At 34.7% G+C, this 19,475-nt stretch overlaps 1 protein-coding gene across 2 annotated transcripts in view; it reads right to left on the reverse strand.

Annotated features, from left to right (window-relative positions):
• Positions 1–6,435: 6,435 nt before the first annotated feature.
• The window catches only part of LOC143560741 (11-beta-hydroxysteroid dehydrogenase-like 4A), a 183,353-nt gene continuing 170,313 nt past the window's right edge, over positions 6,436–19,475 (reverse strand). The window contains exons 1-6 of one of the 2 annotated variants that reach the window (XM_077048973.1): positions 7,927–8,128; positions 7,654–7,852; positions 7,494–7,573; positions 7,096–7,227; positions 6,764–6,916; positions 6,436–6,678 (exon numbers count right to left, since the gene is read on the reverse strand). In XM_077048973.1, the coding sequence (XP_076905088.1) occupies positions 6,472–6,678; positions 6,764–6,916; positions 7,096–7,227; positions 7,494–7,573; positions 7,654–7,852; positions 7,927–8,121 (966 nt within the window). In that variant the 5' untranslated portion in view covers positions 8,122–8,128 and the 3' untranslated portion in view covers positions 6,436–6,471. Of the gene's footprint in view, positions 6,679–6,763; positions 6,917–7,095; positions 7,228–7,493; positions 7,574–7,653; positions 7,853–7,926; positions 8,129–19,475 lie in introns of those variants that run through there. The other variant, XM_077048974.1, reaches the window with a different exon arrangement.

Below are 19,475 nucleotides of genomic sequence, written 5' to 3' on the forward strand. Positions count from 1 at the left end.
TATCTAACTATCTAATGTATAAAAATATTGTATATAATATATAAAATTATAATAAAGTAGGATATATTTAAATACTAAATCATATGATTGAAAGTAGACATATTTGCACCGAGTGAGGCCTTCCGAACAATCAAAGCTTTATTTTCGCCAAGCCACACATCATGTTTGGGAATGCAAGCCTTCCTTACATAGGCTTGCATTATGTTACTCTGAAAATTATTATTAAGATTAGGATAAATTTGTATAAATAATATAGTAAAATTAATGAATGTTTAACAATACCATTTCATTTTGCACAATCATTTCGATTGACCAATCTTGCCCGGGCTTTGAATTGTCCTTCAGACGTCAAAGTCTCAAAATACGCACCTTGAGAATACACTCACTGTTAAGAACATCTAATTGGTTCAACATGGTGATGTCTGTTGGCTCCATTTTCCTAGTGGTGAAAAAGTAAAAAAAAATCATTTCTGAACAATAAGACTTTTAAGCCAAAAAATAAATAACAAAATCGTTTTTGCTAAAGAAGGTTTGATAGTGTAAGAATTACCGTATGAATGTTAAGTATTTATAGAGTTTGAATTTTGGGAGAGTGGATTATAGAAGGAAAGTGTATAGGGAGTTAATTAGAAACCAAAAATTATGGAATCTCAATCAAGTTAAAATAAGGACAAAAATTAGGGAATTAATATTAATTATTTTTTAAAAATTGAATTACTAAAATGTAATGTTCCTAAATTAGATTATAAGTATAAATAATGATATTCATATCAATTAAATTCATATAAATTAAATCTACACTATATTTAAATACGGATTAAACTAATAATGTAGAAATATAATTACTATTTTATGTATTTACAATAATATAATTACTCATCAAATATAATAGGGTATATCTAAAATATAAATTTACGGTATATATAAATTATAAAATTATAATAAAGTATGATGTATTTTTATACTGAATCATATGATTAAAAGTTAGAAAATTACTTTAAATAATATAATTGTAATCAGCATTTAAATAATTAAGTACTTAATATAATGTGTGGACAAATAAGTTAGTAATTTGGTTTTTATTAATTAACATTAACAAAATTTAAATAGAATTGAACTGTAATTATCAATTAGAATATTTAAAAGTAAAATCAACACTATATATTTAAATTAATATAAGCTGAATTTAGAATCATTCATTGGGTCAACATTGGTATTTATAGTAAACATTAAGGATGCTTAATCAAATCCTTAATCAAATGATATACCGCCTTTAATTAAAATATACAAATTCCGTAATTAAATAATTCCTAATTAAATAATTTGTAATTTCAAATCAACCTCATATTTATATCATTAATTGCTAAATTATGAATAATTATTCTCGGTCAACATTTCCATCTTATAGTAAACCTTATGGATGCTTAATCAAATACTTAATCAAATAATAATTAATAATTAATTAGAATATAGAAATTCCATAATTATATATTTCCTTTTGTTAGGTTATTAAAAGGTTTAAAATTTAAATTTTCATAACGGTATATATGACGAAATTCACATTTGTGGATGGTTCTTATTATTTTATTCCTAAAGGTTTGCTTAATGATATTCATAATTATTTGAAAAGAAATGTTAAATAGTAAATACCTCGTCCAAATAAATGAGTATTTTACATGTGATGAAATAAATTGTTAAAACTTGATAAAATTTAGTAGTGATATGTAAGGCCCCGTTACCGGTACCTCACATTTGGACGTTGGATTTACTCATAAACGCAGTTCTAAATATCAGACTTAATAAAAACTTTCGCAGAATAATAAAACTTCAACCATAACATTTTACATAACCCTCAAATCATGTCTTATAAAACATTCGTAGACAATTAAAACAAAACATAGTCTTTAAAACATTACAACATTTCCTCGAGATGCCAGTATCTTCGATTCCATGCCATGTGTCTTCAGTCACGCAAGCTGCCTCAACCTATTTGCATGCGTGCATACTAAAAGTCAGCTACGCTGAGTGAGTTCTAGTTAATCACATAACTTACTTTTCATACACATACACGTGCCCGAATGTACGAATTACATACATATCATGATCAACAATCTTTCATACACATTCATATCTAACCATACATTATAAAGGGCGTTTCACCCTACATACCTTGGATATTATTAGGGTCCGGTCACCCTTCATCCTCAGATATTATTAGGGTCCGGTCGCCCTTCATCCTCGGATATTATTAGGGTCCGGTACCCTTCATCCTCGGATATTATTAGGGTCCGGTATCCTTCATCCATAGCTTCATACTATACCTGTTCTTAAATGCTTTTCCTGACAATACGTGCAATCTCCGAAGAGCGTTCACGTACCATTAACATATCATACGTACATTATGCACACATCATATATATTCATACATGCATCTTATCTTACATCATACATAGCAATCACATCTTTAGCTACCACCTGACGGTACATGCAATATCCGAAGATCGTTCACGCACCGTCAAGCAATCATCCTACATAAAACATACAAGGCATACACTTACCACTTAAGTAAGTGTATTAACTATCACATCGAGTATGCACACAGCCCCGAAAACATAACAAGGAAGTGGGGCTAGAAACTCACCTCAATGCAGTTGCGTTCACCGTTTACGGTTATTCCCTTCTTGAGCTATGCACGACTAACTGTATAATAATTATACGTTTCAGTAAACTATCACTACACATATCGTCTTTCTAGTTTAATTATTACCCTCAACGAACAGGGGTCCGGGGGCAGCGCCCCTGGCAGCGGGGTTCTAGGGGCGGCAGCCCCTAGCGGGGTCCAAGGGGTAGAGCCCTGGCTTGGAAAAATTTTATTTTCACTAACAGTCTTAACACATTTTCCATTAGGATTTTGAATCATTAAATAATTTGCTACATAAAATCCAATGGCTTCTTTGTAATTAAATCATTCTTTTCTAAGTCTAGGACCATTCTGTCATTCTTTCAAAGTTCTGATTCGTCAGTCAGTCCTTAGCGAATGGGAATTCATAACGAATTACCCATTATAGCGTATCTGCCTTTGTAACGAATCAGGCATCTTAACGAACTGGTCCCTTTAGCGAATTGAACCTTAACGAACTGATTTGGTCAACGAATGAACCCTATAACAAATGGGGTTCATTCGTCCCTCCTTAACGAATGGCCTTAGCGAATGGCCTAGTTCGCCTTTATTTACTTAACGAATTACATGCCAGTTCGCTAATCTTTCCTTAGCGAATCGGCTGGGGAATCACATCTACTTCGCTAGTTACCCTTAGCGAATTAGGGTTAGGTCAGAGAATGTCGGAAACATTCTCTGACACGCTAACCTCGTACCAGCCGCCTTTCCGGCGCCGCCGTCGGAAAACGCTGTTTCACTGGAAAAACGAGATCTAGCTCGTTTTCCATCGTTTTTTCACCGTTTTTCGTCTCGTTTGATCCAGATCTGAGCTAGGGTGACCCCTAAGCTCATCATAGGTTCGGTTTATACCCGATTCCACCCGGATCTCGTGACTTAAATGGTTTAACAGTGTCGGCTCGTCGTTTCGTGTTTATATCTCACGGATTTAAGCTCATACACTATCATACCTTGGGTCGGGATCCGTTTCTTCTTCTATATTTCGGCTAGAGAGAGAGAGAGCTTAAGTGTGTGTTTTGAGAGGTGTATGGAATATGTGTGAATGAATGAAAATGGTATTAAGTGTTTATATATATATGGATCATGGGCTTAAGCCCATGGTCCTTTCCTCTTTCTTTCATAACCCAAGTCCATAACCCATGTCCATTTGACCCAACACTAGCCCAACTCCTAATAACCCATACTTTCATTTATTAACCGAAACCCAAAAAACGGGATGTTACATGATAATTTCGTAAATATAATTAATTGCCTAGAAATTCCCCAAAATGAATTTAATTAGCCAGAGTCATAATTATGAATTATAATTATTAACTTGAAAAATAATTATAAAAGATTCAAGATTAATATTAAATTAAATATGAAAGAGAATCATTAAAGAGTATTTATTGTATCTTATTTAAATATATTTTTGATTTATTTTATTAAGATGAAAATTAGACAAGTGATTGATATACATGGAAGGTTTAATCAACAACCAATAGGAAGAGAGGAAATTGACTTAAAGTCTATTGCTTTAATAGTATAGTTAGATTAGACAATATGCAATCAAAACTTCTCATATAGAGATATAGGGGTCTAGCATGACATATGACGTCTCAATAAAATCAGCTCAATAAAACCAGTAATAGAGAGTTTTATAAAAGGTGGTACAGTGATAAGACCATGTGTAGTAATAAAACTTTATTATTGAGTATTTTGCCTCATATGGCGTCCATTCAGCTTTTTTAAAATTTGCAAAAAGAGAGTGTAGTAAAAAAGCCCCACCCTTGGGCATTTTGCGCCATGCGGCGCCCAGTCACTTTTACACTAACAAATTTTATTAAATAAATATTACATTAAAATAAAAACAAAAAACTACTTGTATCCATCGCCACCCTCGTCGTCGTCTTCATCATCGATCTCGTTTTCGTATTCATCGTTGCCCCCGTTTTGGTTTTCATTTCCACCTGGAAAACGCCAATTCATCTAAATATGTTGGACCAAATCCCCCATAAGTGCGTTTTGTATTTTTCTTGACCGCACGAAATACGTGTTTTCAAGTCTTTGCTCCATACTTGCTGGAATTCGTGGTGAATCCGAGTCCGGTATGAAATTTGGACATATTGCTCTACCATCGTCTTCGATGATCATGTTATGCATTATGATACACGCATACATTACACTTTTCATTCTTTCTAATGACCATAGACGACAAGGATTTTTAACAAAATGTCAGCGTTGTTGAAGAACCCCCAAATACCTCACGATATCATTTCTTGAAGACTCGTGTACTTTCTTAAAATGCTGCTTTTTTGTCATACAACGGGTTTCTAAATGTTTTCACGATAATTGCATACTTCGGATATATTCCATCGCCCAAATAGTACCCATGATCGTAAAAGTTATCATTAGCCCTAAACGAAGCGAGTGAATGGTACCAGAGATGTAACTCTCCATCACATGTGACTATTCTAAGACGGTTATGTCCTTGTTGGAATCGGGAACACCAAAGAACGCCGACCAAATCCAAAGGTCGTATGAAGCAATCGCTTGATGGCTGACCGTTGGTCACTTTTGGTCACCTCATGTGTATTGACCTCGCAATGCATTTGGACAATTAGCCTATTCCCAATGTATACAATTTACATTCTCGATCATGCTGGGTAAACCATCCACGCTTGAATGCGCCTCGTAAAGACGTAGTAGATCGTTCAAGTTGGGCTCTCTTAGATAATGTGGTCCATGTAGTTTTAATATTCCTATATTTAGTACTAAATTAAAAACATTTTATAAAATTTTTAATTAATAACAAATTATAAAGTAAACAAGTGATATAATTATTTAAAAAAAATGAAATGTATCGTAACAAAACTACTCCAAGGTGTCCCGAGTTGTTTTATCGACCATCTTTAAATACTCGTCGTTGATGTCAGAATTGTTTGCGTAGGCGATCACACATATGGCTGGCGTAACCTTCTGAATAGTTGTGAATCCTAGCGTCCCTCTACAAGCCGGTTTTTACTTAAAGTAATCAAATTCACGCTCCAAATCTTTGGTAATGCGCATAAATAAATTGTTAGACATCCGAAAGCGACGCTTAAAAGTCTTTGGGTTCTTGTATCTCGGTGAGTCGTTGAAGTAATCCGCCATCAAACGATCGTTGGCACAAATACGGTCTCATTCGATATATGCTCTTTTCAAAACCGGGGTGGTGGAGAGCTACTAGAATTCATATAAATTTGTGGCGAGCACGATCGTATTCGTAACCGCCTCTTCCTCCGCGTCGTCATCGGCTTGTTGGTCGGGCCTGAAAAATTGGTTTTATAGGGAATTTGGTGTGGGAAATATAGATTGTAAGAAAGAAAGGCTTATAAATTGGTGTGGGGTGGGGGTGGGGGTGGCGTTTCAGGCTTAAACGCCACAATTTGTGGTGACTATGGATGGTCTAAGAAGCATCAAAACTCACCTACAATCATTACACAATCATTATTATTATAATTCTTTTATATAAATATGGGACAAAAATATTGATTGGCTAGAAGAGATGGGGTGTGACGTTTTGTAGAAAACTCTCCATGCCAAAACTTGGAGGGGGGGGGGGTTCATAGAGTTGTGGGAGAGTTTTGAGGTTGGAAACGCCCCACTATGAATGGTCTTAACGTTACCAAAGTTCAAATTACTTAAAACAAGTATAGTTAAATAATAACTTTTAGCAAAGTTATAAACACACTAAATAACGTATATGGATTCAACAATACATGATCCAATCAACATTATCACCAACATGTGTTTGTCAATGATGCTGCAAAAGTTTATTCATCCATTTTCAGCCTTCCATTCTTTGAGGGGAATAGGATATTGAGGTAGAAACTGTGTAGTTGTGGGAACAAGAATTTGATCAAGAAGAGAGCCTTATAGAACCTTGGTTCTGTAATGGATGTTGCTCCTTTGCATACTCCATCAACAATGGCTTTCGCGCATGGTTCAGCTCCCATTGTTGGGACTACATCTTTGAAATCCTGCTTAAAGGGGCTTCTAGCATCAGTAGATATTTTAGATAGATCCGTTGCGACAATTTAGAGGGGAATGTTACTAGCTACTTACTTTTTTTAAACACACACCAACACCCTTGGTAGCATATTCGGCCGTTATGATGTTTGTTTGTATAAACCCAAGCGTCAAGATTGTTATTGTTACTGTCGGAGAAACTTCAAATCTAAGGGATTCATAGAAGCTGATCAATGCTGCTTTACTTGCCTATTGGCACAATAACATATTCAAACATAAAGGTGAGTGAAAGAGATGTGAGCATATCACATATGTGATAATTTTCTTGTTAATAAGATGAACTAGACATAAAAAATATAGGATGATAGATTATGATTACATAACATAGACAATACGCTAAAGCAAGCTAAATGAATTGTGTTCGTTACATTGTAGAAGCCACCGTTTGGCGGGTGCAACACTCCAGCAGTCGAGGCATTGACAACAATCTTTCCATTGGTTTTCTTGAGGTGTGGAATTGCAAATTGAGTTGGATAAACCGAGCCCCAAAAGTTTATGTCCTACAAATATTCGTTAGTAAAGCCACTGGAGTAGTCAACATATTTTTCTTGATTATGTAAACAAAGTGTAACAAAATTCGCTAGTCTGTCTGCAAACTTGTGAAAGTTATAACATATAAGAACTGCCCTAAATTATGAACAAATTAAATAAAGAGTGTGCAATATATACATGTTGATAGCAAATGATAATGAATGAAAATATATAATAAAAATAGGTGCATTATAATTAAATTATATGTTTTGGTGTATGTGTAGTGTGAACATACCATAACAGGTTCAAATTTGGTGACATCATGGTTGATAGAATAAAGGGGTCCGATTCCTGCATTACACACAAGATGATCCACTATGATCGAATCGATTAGCGTAATCCACACAAAGTGATGGTGAAGAAAGTAGTTTATTAAGAAGTCAACGATTACTCACAACGACCAAAATGTTTAACGGTATCATCCACGAACATTCTACACTCGTCGACTTTTGACACATCAGCAAAAACGAAAAGAACACCAGGAGAGCCAAGTACACGAGCTCTATCCGCTACTTGCTCAAGTCTACTCTTGGGTTCTTCTATTGCTATTAGTGTTAAAGACGCCCCTCGTTTTGCATACTCATATGCCATGAGCTGCAAATTTTATTAAAGAGTTTTCGGACATCATTTCTTTGGTAAATAACGGTTTAGGTCTAGGATTTACATACCTCTCCAAGTCCAGATGAAGCACCTGTAATCAAAACCACCTTTCCGGACAGGTTTTCATTATACCGGAAACATGAACGGATGGTGTTGATGAGTTCCCAGAAGAAAAGAAAGGGAGAAGCAAGAAGCAAAAGTAACAAGAAAATGTACAACACGAGGGCATTTGTAAATTTGTTATTGAAGCAGGCTTCATACATGGCTGCCAATTATTCGCATACACTACTCAGCTTCTCTACATCTAAATAGAGTGATAAGTATGAACCACTCATCTGGGTCCCACACGATCTTTGACAACCAATCATGTTTTTCACACAAGACACATCATACACAAAATATTATGTTGTTTGCGTGTCTATTCCATACCATGTTTGGGTTGACATGTCTAACTTGTTTAGTAAAACGAGCCACGCTTAACTTTCACTAGAGTTAAACGTGGCAACTCGTTCACAACTATACTACAACCCGTTTTGATTGGCTATCATGTTTAAATAAACATGTCACATGTGATGTGCTTGACTTACATGGTATTAATTAAGTGTGTGGCAACACCGACACAAGTGCTTCGGCTTGAAGATTCAGTATTCATAGACTTGAATCAATTAACTTTGCCTTTGCCAAATGACTGTGTGTGTCATGATAGAACCAATGAGTGGTTAAAGTGATTTGGGCATGGAGGTACGCCTCCGCAATTAATGAATCGGTTTCAAATGGGTACAATGAGGTGGCTTTTATTGATTGGTTGTCTAGTTTGGGTTGATCGGTTTATGCCCCTAGTACCTGTTAGTGAATATCAACCCGTCAATGTGCTTACGTAACATATGATTGACACCTTAGTTCAATTTGAAAGCGTAATTATTTAAACTTCATGACCACGGAAATAAATATATTTTATGCTCAGTAATTTAGTTTTTCTTACTTTTTAGGTTGTGACTCGTGTAATTATCATCCGTTTTTACAAATCTAGTACTACAATATAATTGTAATTCTAAGATATGAAACATATAAATTATAATGAGACAAATAGTGCATTAAGTAGGCTCATAAATATCCAACCGAAATATGTACCCCCATTTTATTTATGTTGGTCAGTTTATTTACTTATGATTTGATGTTGTTTAATTAGATCATGACTAGTCATAAGTCTTACCTTCAGGCATTTCAAGTCATGAGACGCCCAATCAACATTTCAACATTTTGCGAAAAAAAGGTGTAGTTATAACTCTTTTCATAAATCTGCAGCAATTATTACTCAATCATTTTTTGTATTTTATTTTTTAATTAAAACTAAACAAATAATTTCATTAAATAAATAAAAATTACATTAATTCCCACTTCTTGCTAATTACGTACAAATTGTTAACTCCGTCGGTTTTTAACGTTTCATGAGGGGTATTTTTTGCCAATTATTTTATGTTTTAAGTAAAACTTACAACTTTGGGGACCAATTATAAATAAGTGAATATGAAAGGGGGTTAAATGTAATAGTTCCCAAACTTAATTAAATAACCCATACCCCTTTAACCTATCTAACCCCTTTCTTCGTCTTTCTTTCAAACACCTTTCTTCATAACGATGAAGCAACTAACCAAGCCCCATGTTCCGTTGGATTTTTCTTTATTCGGTTCGATTTTGGTCCAATTTTGGTTTAAAATGAGGTAAGAATTAGTTCCCCTTGACCGTTTGGTCTAATTTTGATATGTTTTGTTTCAATTTTGACCGTGAAGGTCCGATTTTGACCACCACAGTGGTACAAGAAGATGATGAATATGGTGGTTGTAGTGGCTGCCAACTGTTCTTTATCAAAACGTGAGCCATCACCAAAGTTATGTAGAATACACTCATCTGGAAACCATCACTCACAACGCTGAGTTGGGCGGCGTTCCCCGGCGTATTGGCTTCAAAGCGCAGCCTACAGCGCTACGCTACTACAAAAAAAGTCATCATTAGAAACTCAAATTTTAGGGACATATATCAGTCTTGAATGCCAAGTATTTGGGACTGATTTATTAGTTACAAATACTATTAGAGACTGATTTTTTGCGACTGATGGTAAGGACTAATAATCAGTTGCTTACATTATTTGAGACTAAATTTTAGTCACAAATATGTCTAAACAATATAAGGTTTTGGTGAGAAACTTATTAGAAACTAAATTTCAGTCCCAAATATATAGTGATAAATAGCATAAAAATTAGGTGACTAATCTTCAGTATCTAACATGGAAAGAACATATTAGAGATTGACAATCAGTTCTTAATATTTCCAGCCCATATCGTTTTAGGGATTGATATTCAGTATTTGATGTATATATGGAAAGATCAAGGACTAATTCTTAATGTCTATTTGTTTGGAGAAAATTCTACAATCTAAGCAAAAATTATTTGGGGCTAAGAATCAGTCTCAAAAATCATGTAATGCACCTTTGTATGGGACTGATTTTCAGTCGCTAAATATATCCGTTGATGAAGTAATTAGGTACTAATATATAGTCTCTAATAACCAACGGATATTAGGACTAATCTTCAGTCTTCCATACATCATCGTCGCTTCAATAATTTAGTGTCTACACTTTTAGGATCAAGTACCCAGTAATTTGGACTTCAATCGTCACTTCAGTCGTTTAGTGTTGTCACTTCAGTCGTACTTCAATCATTTAGTGTCGTCACTTCAATCGTCACTTCAATCGTTTAGTGTCTACACTTTTAGACTGATATATTAGTATCAAGTACCTAGTATTTGGACTGATTGTTTTTGGGACTGATTTTTATGAGACTAGATTATACCTAGTAATTTGGACTGATTTTTATGAGACTATCAGCCGCTACAATTATTTGAGACTAAATTTCAGTCATAAATAAATATTGACAATATCACGTTTATACGGGAAACTTATTGATTTGAGTCTCAAACAGACCTGTTTAAGACTAGATAATGAAAATTCAAATTTTGGTCTTTCTTTTTCAAAATATAATTTCTTAATAGATTATTCTTAACCAGTGATATAAGAATTGAGAAATTATGACTTAAAAAAAGCTAATTTAGTAAATAATTTTCAAACAACTAATTTTGGTAAATAGTTTTTCCTAGCACTATTTTGATAAAAGCTCGTCAATAGTGGCTAAGTAGAATAGATGGCCAACCGGCATGCTCGCCAATAGTTAATTAGAATTATTAATTTTAAACTTTAGTCAATGATGATCATTTGAGATTGTTAATAGTTAATTTGGGTTATTAATGGTTAATTGAGGTCATTTATGGATTAATAGGGTCAACGATTACTAATTAGAGTTATTGATTGAATATTAGGGTTAATGATGGTCGATTAGGCTTTGATAGTCAATTTTGGTTGATTACGACCAATTAGGGCTATTATAACACTTAAGGCCCCATACAACTAATACAAATATGCATGACACATTATAAATTATTATGATGATCTATGTTGGCCAACAAAAGTCAAATAGGATAATCAACATAGTTAATCGAGAAGTGCATAATTAATCAAATTTTAACATTTTAAGACCAATATTATGTATGTTTGTGAGCCATTAATGATAAGTCATGGTCATAATTAATCAAATCTAACATGCTATGACCCAACACGATCAAATAACAATCATTATGTGTGACTATGAGTCATTAATGATTATTCATGGTAATTAAATCTAACATGCTAAGATATGATATGATCTAATAACGCCATAATGCATGTCTATGAGCAATTATCTCTTAAGACTCAACATAAGTTGTCGAGAGGGGACTTACTTTATTATAACTTTTTTTTGAAAGGCAAATTTCATTAAACACCCAAAAAACGAACTAACTCCAAGACGGAGATAGTTCCAAGCCAAAACAAGGAAAACGGCTAAATTACATCAAAAAATTGAAAGAATGCCAACCCTTCCAATCTACATCACTTTTACCCCTACTTCTATACCAAAGGAAACCCAACGACTTTACGTCCGAAATAATCTCAGTAATCTTTGTATTATTCTTCGTAAACACCTTCTCGTTTCTCGCCTTCCAAATGCGCCAACATGTTAGCACCAAGATGCCATGAAGAAGCTCCTTTTTCCGGTTCGAAGTCCCCGACTGATCAACAATAGTCTGTATATCATTAACTGAGAATAAGAAGATCGGAGGAATGTGACACCACCGAGCGATTCCATTCCAAACTCCGTCAGCAATTCGACACACCGTGAACACATGTTCAGCCGTCTCTTCAGCTTCTCCACATAGGACACACTTGCAGTCTCCTACCAAGATATTCCGTCTTCTAAGGCAACCTTTGTAGGAATCCGATCTAATAAAGTTCGCCACATAAAAATGTTGCACTTAGCCGGTAGCCAACTACTCCATCGAAACGTATGCCCAACAGCATCTGAATTGAAACTTTTAATCCACGACTTAGTTTCCTGTACCGTTAGTTGCTGCAGTCGACCCTTATTCCATTCCCACGAATCCCGGCTCGAGTCGAGTGTAGTCCCTGAAACCATCTGAGAACACTCAACAACCTCAGCTATTTCCTGGACAGTGGCCGGATACTTCTTCCATTCCCAAGTTATAGCACCAACAAAGTCATTATTGCCGACTCTATCCGCGACCATACACCATTTATTCTTTTCGAGACGGAAGAGTGCAGGGAATAAAGTCTTCAAAGGAAGGGGATTTATCCAAGAATCAATCCAGAACTTACTTTATTATAACTCATACGATACTTAAACAACGTGTAAACAATATATTTGTAGTAATTAGTTTTCGACACTAGTATTCTCAATTATATGTGGCAATCTTAACCCAAAGCATTTCAAATGGGTCTGTTTGGGTTCATTTTTCGGTTTCGGTTCATTTGTCGGGTTTTTATTTTTTTATTAGTTTTTTTGAACAAGGACAATAGAGAAACCATTTTAGTTTTTTTTTACTTGTGTTTTTTTTATTAATATTTTAAGTTATGAACTTTTTTTAGGGAATTTTGATCTTAATAAAAATTCCTTAAAGAAAAATTCAACATTAATAATAAAAAAATCATGACCCAAAATATAAATTAAAAACAAAAAAAGTAGGGAAAGTAAAATGTTTTTTCTGTTGTCATCGTTAAAAAAAACCGAACTGAACCCATTTCGACCTAGGCTCATTCTGACCCGGACCCGTTCGTTCAACCCGAACCAAAATAACCCTTTTTTAATTGACTCATTCGGACCCTAACTCGTTTCGTCTTTAACCCGTTCTGACCCATGACCCGTATCATACCAACCCAACCCATTTGTCACCCGTAATTTCAATTGGATGATGATAATAATAATAACATAATAGTTTCAAAAAGCTTTTAACTATAAATGATGATCGTAAATTATTATAATCATAAGACAATAATAATCATAGTAATATATTTTACATATCATATAAATAAGTAAATAATAAAAAGTTTGAATGGAATAACTTTATCTATTTTAACATATTATTCACAATATCAACGTTGCGTTAAACTTTTTCAACTGCTCATCAAGAAAATCGGGATGTCATGCCTTTCTATACCCACGTTCCCTCCAAATTATTCGTCCCTCAATTATACGCTCGCGAAATCGTCTGCCCTCCATTCCCCTCTCTGCTTTGAACTCGCTCCTTTGTGCGAAGGGCAATCGGCTCTCTCGAAGTCATTCTTAGACGTATTTGAGGTACCAATTGAACTAATTTTAAGCTTTAAACAGTACATGCATCTTATATGTGTACATTTATCGGATACTTTGAAAGTGGCTGGTAAACCCTAATTAGATTTTAGGTTTTTTTTTAGCATAATTAGTTATAATCTAAAATTTTGATTTCCCTAAGATTATTAGTATTTGATATTTGTGATTATTATTTATGAATTTACCGATTGATATTACTTGTTTTTTTAATTATTTGTGAATTTCCCCCTTGTAAACAAAAACGTGTTTGTGAACTAGTTTGTGAAAATATGTGTATGCACTTGTGAAATCAGAATTTGTAAACTTGTGATTATTATTACTGTTGTGAAATTAGTATGTATGCAAATTCACAAATATGGATATGAATGATTAACAAATAATAATTACAACACCCTACAGTAAGTATGGCTTCATGTTTGTATCACGCTGTAAGATGTTTTTTGTTAATGCTTTAGTTGGCTCGTGAGGCATAGTCTGGTCTTACTACTAGCATCAGATTGGAAAAATATCTCAGATATAAATCCTTGGGTTCATGTCTAGTGATAATGTTAAATTATTTGTGATTTAGTTTGATTATATATTTGGGTTCATGTTTGTATGTACGTATGTATATTACAACTTGTTTATGTATTGTTATGAATTCTAAACTTTTTGAAAAAATCGTTAGAGCCTGTTTTTGATTTTTTTTTCAACCCAACCTCATTCTAGTTAATATGTACAAAATGTTAAATTCTTGTTGATGTATGTTTGATGTTAAGTAGAATTTTGCAATGAATTTGGATAGGAGCCGGACTAAAATCATGAATAAGGTTGATCCAACGTTCATTAAAGGAGCATTCGCTTTTGCTAAAAGGGCTGAAACGTACGCTGACAGTGATGGTTGAATACATTGTCCATGTAAAAATGGGGAAATGTATTAAAACACACTTCCACAATTTCTAATTATATCATACAAATGGTTTTGAGTCATCACACAGTATATGGGTATATCATGGTGAACATATACCTGATTATGAATAAGATGAAACAAATAATGAGAATGAAGAAAGTGAAAACGAATCAAATGATGGTGTCGATGATTTACTTGGTGATGCTTTTCCTACGGGCAGCGAAGCCGAATTTGAAAACTTCAGGAACGATGTTGATCCTTCCGGCACACGTAATGACCCAAATGTGGAGAAGTTATTTTTCGATATGGAGAAGCCTTTATATCCTAGGTGCAAAGAGTTTTCGGTACTAGGCTTTCTACTTGAGTTGATGAATGTTAAGGTGACATGTAAAATGAAAAATGTGGCGATGGATATGATCTTGAATCTGTTTGGTCGGGCTTACAAGGACTTCAACTTGCCTAAGAACCATTATGAGGCAAAAAAGTATTTGCGTACTCTTGGACTAGGATACGAATCTATCCATGTTTGCAGATATGATTGTGCATTGTTTTGGAAAGAAAATGCAGAACTATAAAATTTTCCAAAGTGTGGCACAAGTTATTATGATGAAAAAAGTAAGAGTACAAAGAAACCGACAAAAGTATTGCGTTACTTTCCCGTTACAAGTAGACTTAAGCGATTATATGCCTCGAGACACACTGCTAAGGAAATTCAATGGCATGGACGACAAAGAGGCAAAGAGGAGGGGGTTCTTAGGCATCCAGCAGACGGAAAGGCATGGAAACCTTTTGATATTATGTTTCCTGATTATGCGAAAGATCCTAGAAATGTTCGGTTAGGGCTTGCCTGCAATGGTTTCAATCCTTTTGGCACGATGCTTCATTTATGATGGCATTGCTTATTCTTGGAAGAGATTCGACAGGAAAGGATATTGATGTATTTCTGCATACGCTAGTGGATGAGTTAAAACTTCTATGGGAGAAGGGTGTTGAAATGTAGATTGTGAATCTAAACAAAGATTCAACATGCGTGCTGCACTTTATGGACAATCATTGATTTTCCTGCGTATGGTTACTTGTCTTGTTGGAGCACGAGTGGCTATATGTGTAACATCCTGCTTTCGATAATATTAATAAAGGGAATTTCGTTTGTTGTTAACATGTCGTGTATCAGTTTAGCTAAATAAACTATAAGAAAGTAGGATTGGACATTAAAAGATGGAATAAGGATTGGTAATGATCCTTGTTCATGGGCTTAAGGGAGTATAAGTGCCCCTTAAACCCTAATTCTTTCCATTTTTATCCATCTCTACACCATAGCCTACACCTTCAAAAACACACACACACACCCTCCTTTATCCCGAACCAAGATCCGAAGGTGAGAACCCGAGCTTGATAGTGTTAGAGCATCGTAACGAGCCAAACCTACATCAAAACTAGATCGCGTTCGTAAACCGACACGTTTAAGGTACGTTTATAACAAAAACTTTTTCATTTAGGTTCGGATTCATTTAGTAATCTTAGATTTGTATGAGTATGGTAAAAACGAACCAAACGCAATGATTCTCGTTGAAATTCGTTAACATTGAACTGGTTAATTAATCAAATAGTGGGCCGAAGGTATATATAGATCAAAAGCATCATTAAAATGCGATGTTTGGATGATTGGATGATTAGGGTTTGTAGGCGCTGGGTATACGAATCCAATGATACCAAACATCTGTTATTTCGTCATGATATGAAGATTAATTGCAAATCTTGTATTGTTTGAACGTTTGGTGTTCTTGACGATTTTGACTTTGACATCTGAGTCAAAGATTGCATAAGAACTAATGTACATTCTTTATAACGAATAGGATTCATTTGTGTGTCTTTGATACGAATGAACCTCTCATTCGTCTTACAGAATTAACGAATGACATTCGTCATTCGTTATCTACCATTCGTCATGAAAAGACAACGAATCAAGCCATTCGTCATAAGGCACACTCGCGTTTTCCTATAATGAATGAAGCTTCCATTCATCTCAAAGAAAGAACAATTGGTCTTAGTCATTCGTTACACACTCATTCGTCTAAGATCAAGCCATTCGTTATTAAAGATGGATCCATTCGTCATAGCGAATGTCATAGCGAATGATACTTAGACCAGAATGAAGATTTCTTAACGAATCAGACCATTCGTTATAAAGAATGAATTCATTCATCATAACGAATGAGTTAGTTAATGTCATAGCGAATGAGTTAGAAATAAAATATTACTAAAGAATTCTAATAGAAATTTTGTTAAGAACAGTTAATGAATATAAAAATTTTCCAAGCTGACCTGGCAGCTTAACCCCAGCCAGGGCTCTGCCCCTTGGACCCCGCTTGGGGCTACCTCCCCTAGAACCCCGATGCCAGGGGCGCTGCCTCCGGACCCCGTTTGTTGTGGGTTATATTAAACTAGAAATTCGATATGGGTAGTGATAGTTAATTTATACGTGTAATTGTTATACAGTTAGCCGTGCCCAGTTAAAGAAATGAGTTACCATTAACTTTGAGAGAAACCGAGTTCAGGTGAGTTTCTAGCCCCATTTCCTTATTATGTTTTCGGGGCTGTGTGCATACTCGATGTGATTAGTTAATACACTTACCTTAAGTGGTAAGTGTATGCCTTGTGAGTGTATATGAATGATGTATGTATGATATATGAATGTTTATGAATAATATATTAAAGTTATAGAAAGGGTTAAGTGTAAGTATGAAAGTAATAGATTAAATTATAATGAAGATAATGTATGGCTGTATGGTCGTACGCTTGAAGGGTTGTAGACCCTAATAATATCTGCGAAGGTTACAGGTTGCAGACCCTAATAATATCTGTGAAGCTTACAGGGTTTAAGACACTAATAATATTTGTGAATGTTACAGGTTTGCAGACCCTAATAATATCTGTGAATGTTATAGGGCGAAATGCTCTTTAAAACGAATAGATAGTTATGTTTGTAATATATGGGCTAAAAGAATGAAAGTATGAAAGAAAGAAAGAAAGAAAGAAAGAAAGAAAGTATGTATGTACGAATGAAATAAAGGTAACAGGATAAGTATGTAATATGTATCTTCGGATACGTATGCATGTAAGTATGTGAATGTATTGTATGTTGCCTGATTAACTAGAACTCACTCAGCATAGCTGACTTTTAGTATGCCCGTTGGTAAATAGACTGAGACAGCTGACTTAAGGGGGGAAATGGCAGGATTGAAGATGCTGACATTTGAAGATTTGTCATGATGTTTGATACTACATTCTATGTTATGTTACAAGTTATGGATGTTTTTAATGAATGGTTGACTTTTATTATTATTACGCAAAAGTTTTAATTCTTTCTGATATTTAGAACTGTGTTTATGAGTAAATCCAATATCCAAGTAGGGCACCGGGAATTGGGCCTTACAAAATGGCATGTCCTACATGCAACAAAGATGCATGTAATATACATATACGAGATAAAATAGCATATGTAAGACATAGACGATTTCTCCCAGTTAATCACTCATGGAGGAAACACTCATGGAGGAAAGCATGGGATTTTGATGAAAAATGAGAGACAAGGCTAGCACCTAAAGCCGGCAATGAAGATGATTGCTTACGCCAATTAGAACATTTCACTCAACATCAACATGGAAAGCATCCTGATCATGTAGTGAAGAAAAGAAAACGAAACGAAACTTATTTAAATTGGTCAAAGAAAAGCATCTTTTTTGAACTCCCTTATTGGTCTAAGTTTTTTATTCGTCACAACCTTGATGTGATGCATATTGAAAAAGATGTATGTGAGAATGTGTTAGGAACAATCTTAAACATTAAAGGAAAGATGAAAGACACTGAGAAAGCTCGACTAGATTTGCAAGATATGGGCATACGTAAGGAGCTTCACGTGGTAGGTAAAGATGACCACGGGATTAAACCACATGCTTTGTATGTTTTAACTCAAGAAGAGAGAAAACAATTTTGCAATCTACTTAAGTCAGTGCGTTTTCCATATGGGTATGCTGGAAATTTAGCTAAAAATGTTATTGTCGATCCAGGTAAGGTATATTGGCTTAACTCTCATGATTGCCATGTCTTACTACAATGCATAATTCCTATTGCAAATCATCCCTTTTTGACAAAAAAATGCATGAAGTGTTAGGGGACTTGTCTCAGTTTTTCAAGAAACTTACTTCTGTCACCTTACATGTGAGGGAGTTAGAAACGCTTCAAGAAGAGATAGTTAACATTATGTGCAAACTTGAATGGATTTTTCCCCATCATTTTTTTCAATTATGGTGCACTTGTGTGTTCATCTTCCCCGAGAGGCAATTTTGGGAGGACCTGTGCAATCATGGTGGATGTATCCAATAGAAAGATACTTGGGCCATTTAAGAGATACGTTAGAAACAAATCTAAACCTGAAGGCTCAATTGTAGAAGCTTATGTTGTTGAAGAAGCAATATTATTTTGTTCACACTATTTACAAGGTGTTGAATCAAAATTTGACAAACGTAACGGGAACGATGACAAAACCTCTAGTGATACTTGAAGCATTGTACTAGATATATTCAGAGTGAATAGCCGGGTATTGGAAAGAAAGAGGTTCAGTTCCTTCCTATTGATCTTATCAAGAAAGCACAACGGTTTGTCCTCAATAATTGTGAAGAGGTTCAAACATACTTAGAGTAAGTATTTGTTTTATCTTTATGAATTAAAATTATGTCACACGTTCAGAAATTTATGGTTCGTCTACACTTTGCAGAGAAAACTTGCTAGTGTTATGAGGGCAACATCATGAATCATCAAACTTTTCCCAGATTCAACATGTTACATTCCCGGATAGGTTGCAAAACGGGTAACATTCACACTATATAGTACTTTCCAGTACATTGTCTTATCGTCTTGTCTCTAATCACATGATAATTATGTTCAAACCGAGAATAGATTGGATAGATATATA

The sequence above is a fragment of the Bidens hawaiensis genome, unplaced genomic scaffold, assembly GCF_021521415.1.
Source record: "Bidens hawaiensis isolate Kalapana, Puna unplaced genomic scaffold, B.hawaiensis_p1.1 tig00020433_1, whole genome shotgun sequence".
NCBI classification, from domain to species: Eukaryota; Viridiplantae; Streptophyta; class Magnoliopsida; order Asterales; family Asteraceae; genus Bidens; species Bidens hawaiensis.